The sequence below is a fragment of the Eschrichtius robustus genome, chromosome 3 (genome assembly GCF_028021215.1).
Source record: "Eschrichtius robustus isolate mEscRob2 chromosome 3, mEscRob2.pri, whole genome shotgun sequence".
Taxonomy (NCBI): Eukaryota; Metazoa; Chordata; class Mammalia; order Artiodactyla; family Eschrichtiidae; genus Eschrichtius; species Eschrichtius robustus.
This window is the reverse complement of record NC_090826.1, coordinates 35,085,483-35,091,482: the sequence shown is the minus strand read 5'-3', so window position 1 is coordinate 35,091,482 and position 6,000 is coordinate 35,085,483. Positions and strand designations below refer to the sequence as shown.

Below are 6,000 nucleotides of genomic sequence, written 5' to 3'. Positions count from 1 at the left end.
GTGATTACATTGTTTTTACTTTTAAATTAAAAAATAAATAAGAAAATACCCATGATAATAAGAATAGAAAGAATGCTGAATTAGCTGTATATGTGCTCTACTGAACAAAAACCTAATTAGGCACTTCCCTGGTGGTCCAGTGGTTAAGACTTTGCCTTCCAGTGCAGGGGGTGTGGGTTCGATCCCTGGTTGGGGAGCTAAGATCCCACATGCCTTGGGGCCCAAAAACTAAAACATAAAAAACAGAAGCAATATTGTAACAAATTCAATAAAGACTTTAAAAAAAATGGTCCACATCAAAAAAAATCTTTAAAAAAGAACCCTAATTAAACCACTGAACTTAAGTCACGACATTGATCAATACAAGGCATTTGAGGATACCAAACAAACTTGAGAAATCCATTTTTAGAACAGGTTTAATGAATTTATCAGCAATTTTGAAGACTCCTGGTTGACGTCCAGTGAGGATCTGTCATAGCTCTTCTCCACGTCATGCTCCACCCTCATGCCCAAGCTTTAAGTTAGCAGCTTTGATCAGTCTAGTTTTAGACACCAGTGATTTTACAGTTCTGACTTGGCCTTATTCTTGGATGCGATGTGTTTCTTTCAGAGAAGCCACGTTTATGTATCCAGCTTCAGAATTCTGTGAACACGAAAGAGACTCGAGGGACTTGGGGTTTGCCATTGCTTCTTCTGACCTATGTTCTTCAGTTTCTTGAAGACTTCCAGCTGACTCTACCAAACCCGTTCCTGAAAAACTAAGAATGGCCATGTGTGAGGACTTTGTATAGACAGGATCTCTCGGTAGCACTTTGGGGTTACAGAGTTAAGGCATCAATAGAATTTCAACTTTTGCAGGATCTTAGTTCCCCCTTGGCAGTGAAAGCGCGGAGTCCTAACCACTGGACCACCGGGAAAGTCCCTGCTATGCTTTCTCAAGCCAGCAACTAGAACTAGCTAGGCAGCCATAACTCTCAGGCATGCAGATGACTGTCTTGATTTTACTCACCTGGAGTTTGGTAAGGGCACAATTTTATTCAATACTTCAAATTCAGGGATGTCACTAATTGTTGTTTCCTTAAAGAAAAGAAAGGATGAATATTAAAAAATTATAATGATAAACCATTGGCGATATGAACCTAAAACTTATGCTTTATATATATTTTTGGTTAAAAATATAATCCCCTCAACTTACACCTGTTAGACTAGCTATCATCAAAAAGACAAGAGATAACAAATGCTGGAGAAGATGTGGAAAAAAGGGAACTCTTGTGCACTGTTGGTGGGAATGTAAATTGGTGCAGCCACTATGGAGAACAGTATGGAGGTTCCTCAAAAAATTAAGAAGAGAACTACCATATGACCCAGCTATCCCACTTCTGGGTATATATCTGAAGGAAATGAAAACACTGTCCCAAAGAGATATCTGCACTCCATGTTTATAGCAGCATTATTTACAATAGCCAAGATATGGAAGCAACTTAAGTGTCCACTGATAGAGGAATGGATAAAGAATATGCGTACAATAGAATACTACTCAGCAAAAAACAAATTCTTTTAACAAAATAAGTAAATCCTGCCATTTGTGACAACACAGATGGAACTTGAGGTCATCAGGTTGAGTGAAATAAGTCAGACAAAGAGAAAGACAAATACCGTATGAACTCATATACACTGGGAGTTTAAAAAAACCAAACTTATCGAAATAGAGACCAGATTTGCGGTTGTCAGGGATGGGGGAATTAGGTGAATGTGGTCAGAGGTATGAACTTCCCTTGTAAGAGAAATAAGTTCTGGGGATGTAATGTACAACATGATGATATACTTAACAGTACTGTATTGTATATATTGAAAGTAGCTAAGAGAATAGATCTTAAAATTTCTTGTCATGAGGAAAAAAAAATTGTAACTATATGAGATGATAGATGTTAACTAATCTTATTGTGGTGATCATTTTGCAATACATATATATGTCAAATCATTATATTGTACACCTTAAACTTATACAATGTTATATGTCAATTATATCAACAAAATTGGGGGGAAAACTGTAATCCCTAATACCTATAGAATATTTGGTAACTATACATGTCATACTTTCAACAACAAAAAGCAAACAACCCAATTAAAAAATGGGCAGAGGAGCTAAATAAACATTTTTTCCCAAAGAAGACATACAGATAGCCAATAGGCACATGAAAAGATGTTCAACAACACCAGTTATTAGGGAAGTGCAAATCAAAACCACAATGAGATATTACCTCACGCCCGTTAGAATGGCTGTTATCATAAAGGCAAGAAATAACAAGTGTTGGCAAGGGTGTGGAAAAAAGCAAACCCTCGTATACTGTTGGTCAGAATGTAAATTGGTGCAGCCATTATGGAGAACACTATGGAAATTCCTAAAAAAATTAGGAACTACCACACTAACCAGTCCCACTTCTGGGTATTTACCTGAAGAATACAAAAACAGTAATTTGAAAAGCTATATGCACCCCTATGGCATTATTTATAATAGCCAAGATATGGAAACAACCTAAGTGCCCATCAAAGGATGAATGGATTAAGTAGATTATACATATATAAAAATGATATCTTGCCATTTGTGACAACATGTGTGGACCTTGAAGGTATTATGCTAAGTGAAATAAGTCAGACAGAGAAAGACAAATAACATATGATTTAACTCACATGTGGAATAATAATAATAAAAAAGAACAAACCAAACCAAACAAAAATAAACACATAGATCCAGAGAACAGAGTAGTGGTTACCAGAGGGGAAGGTGTGGGAGGGTGAAATGGGCAAAAGGGGGATGGATGGATGGAAACTAAACTTTTGGTGGTGAGCACGCTGTAGTGTATACAGAAGGCAAGGTATAATGTTACACACATGAAACTGATATAATGTTATAAACCAATGTTACCTCAATAAATAAAATTATTTTAAAAATAATAACTGGGCTTCCCTGGTGGCACAGTGGTTGAGAATCTGCCTGCCAATGCAGGGGACACGGGTTCGAGCCCTGGTCTGGGAAGATCCCACATGCCGCGGAGCAACTAGGCCCGTGAGCCACAACTACTGAGCCTGCGCGTCTGGAGCCTGTGCTCCGCCACAAGAGAGGCCGCGACAGTGAGAGGCCCGCGCACCGCGATGAAGAGTGGCCCCCACTTGCCGCAACTGGAGAAAGCCCTCGCACAGAAACGAAGACCCAACACAGCCATAAATAAATAAAAATTAAAAAAAAAAAAAAAAAGCGAAGAGACCAAATATTAGAGAGGTTTAATAACATTTAAGCAGTTAAGCAGTTATTTACAAAAAACAACAACAAAAAAATTAAATGCCATACTTTTTATATTAGTGCTTTTCACTGTTAGCTTGCTTTTTATATTCACTTTTCTACATGAATTACCTCATGTTAGCTGATATAATCATTCCATTCTATTTGATGAGTTCCTAATACTCTGGTAAACATTTTCTGTCCCTTTAAATCATAAAAAACACGTAACTGTTTTGAGCTCCATTACTTTAAAAACCAAATATTCTTTCTCAGAAAAATGTAGACCAAAACAGACCAGAGGCCTACTCACAGAGCATATAAAGACCATGTCAGAAAATGCGGGTTTTATTCTGAAGACTGCGGGAAATCCTCGCACAGTGTTGAGTCATCAGCTCAGACTACATGTATTTTCTAAAGACCCCTCCGGCCATAGACTATAAGAACCATAGAACTTCAAAAGACAAAGCCTGGGAAGATGGGACAGGGGAGATGAGATGTGTCTTCCCAAGCAAGGGAAATACATGATTCAGGGGAGGAAACGGCAGAGCTTTTGGGGAAACGGTGAATAGGCTAGTTTCTTTTGATCAGGTTTGTCAGAAAGGTATTTGGAATATGGAAAGTTCTTATGTGGCTTCAGTTCTGGTTTAGACATCAATAACTCCGGAAGCCTTCCCTAGCCACCCCAGACAGGTTGAGACACCACTCCCCCTGCTTCCTCAGCATTCTGGGCCTACTGCTCTTGTAGAACTTAGCGCATGGCAGTTGCAAGTTACATGATTGTCACTCTCACTGGGCCCGAGTTCTGGGAAGACAGACAGTATCTCTTGTTCACCATCATATTTAAACCACATGGGGAACAGCATGAGGCCTGGCACACTGTATATGGTCCATAAATATGTGTTGAACGAATAAACTTTGTCTTATAGACAAAGGCAGTCTCTGAAACTCTTTGATGTGAAGTACTATGAAATCAAGCAGTGTTTCACAATGATGGGTCTAGTGGCGTGGGCGGGGCAGATTAGAAGAGGAGGAAAGACTGAAAGGAGATGAGTTAAGAAGTTGTTGCCGTGACCCAGGTGCCAAGTATTTGGGATACAATGGGTAACAAGATGGGCAGAGTTCCTGCTCTCTTGGAGTTTATAAGCCAACTGAGAAGAAAGATGGAATTACAATACAGGCAGCAACATGGTCTATTACAAAGGCTATGTCCCTGGTTACTCCAATGCCCCTGCAAGGGAAACAGTTGACTTGGAGTATTATGAGATAGTGGCTAAGAGCAGGGACCAGAGAGTGCTGTTTTCAGTCCTTGTTTTTCTATTTATCAGCTATGTGACCTTGGGCAATAATGTCACTTCACCTCTCCAGGTCTCAGTTTCTTCAACTGTGAAAGTGGGAATGACAGGCTTTTCACATAAGATTATTTTGTGGATTACAGGAGATAATATACATAAAATGCTTAGAACAGTCCCAGGCACATAGTAAGCACCCAACGAATGTCAAGCTGTCACCACTGTAGCCCCAAGAAAGGAAGCAACCTAGGATATGTCTGATCTCAGGGATCTATATACTGATCTATTTGCATATGTGGTAATCACTGAGAATCAACAGATCTTAGAAATGTAAGCAGTAGCTACGTGGTCTTTGACATATCATTCAACTTCTCTGGGTTTTATCTCCCTCCTGTGTAAAATGAGAGGATTGGATTGGAGGATCCTTAAGATTCTAAGTTTATAAACAGTTTTGGAGTTTATTCCAATAGGTGTCAAGATGTTACAACTTGGTACCTTTGTCACACGTGGGATACTGAGCTTGATGTACTCTGGTTCTGACCCATGTGACATTTCTTATCTTGATTTGATGACAATATTGTGGATCTCAAAACCACTGGTCCTAAAAAATACTCCTTTAAGGCCTGTAACTCAGCACCGACAATACTATAGCATTTATTCACGTATGTGTCTGTCCTTTTCTACTAGACTGAAGGTCTCTGAAAACAGGAACTATCTTCCATATTCCTAGGACCTATCACAGTTCTTGGAATTAATAAATGTTTGTTGAGGGCTTCCCCAGTGGCGCAGTGGTTAAGAATCCACCTGCCAATGCAGGGGACACAGGTTCGAGCCGTGGTCCGGGAAGATCCCACATGCCGCAGAACAACAAAGCCCATGCGCCACAACTACTGAGCCTATGCTCTAGAGCCCGTGAACTACAACTACTGAGCCCGTGTGCCACAACTACTGAAGCCCGCGTGCCTAGAGCCCGTGCTCTGCAACAGGAGAAGGCACCGCAATGAGAAGCCCGCGCACCACAATGAAGAGCAGCCCCCGCTCGCTGCAACTAGAGAAAAGCCCGCACAACAACGAAGACCCAACACAGCCAAAAATAAATGAATAAAAATAATAAAGTTCCCTTTAATAAATAAATAAATGTTTGTTGAATGAATGATTAAGTAAAAGAGTGAATGACTAGACAATTAAGAACAGTTGTAGCTCAAGCAAAGACATAAACTGTTGGAAATTAGGTCACATCATCTGGCAGTTCTACTTTTTTTTTTTTTTTAACATTTTTATTGGAGTATAATTGCTTTACAGTGGTTAGTTTCTGCTGTATAACAAAGTGACTCAGCTATACATACACATATATCCCCATATCTCCTCCCTCTTGCGTCCCCCTCCCACTCTCCCTATGCCACCCCTCTAGGTGGTCACAAAGCACCGAGC

The 6,000-nt window shown here is 39.9% G+C and overlaps 1 protein-coding gene across 4 annotated transcripts in view; it reads right to left on the bottom strand.

Annotated features, from left to right (window-relative positions):
* Positions 1-6,000, bottom strand: part of CCDC30 (coiled-coil domain containing 30) — a 164,618-nt gene continuing 158,618 nt past the window's right edge. For all 4 annotated transcript variants that reach the window (XM_068539659.1, XM_068539661.1, XM_068539663.1 and 1 more), the window contains 2 exons: positions 1,010-1,077; positions 1-758 (listed from right to left, as the gene is read on the bottom strand). In XM_068539659.1, the coding sequence (XP_068395760.1) occupies positions 581-758; positions 1,010-1,077 (246 nt within the window). In that variant the 3' untranslated portion in view covers positions 1-580. The remainder of the gene's footprint in view (positions 759-1,009; positions 1,078-6,000) is intronic.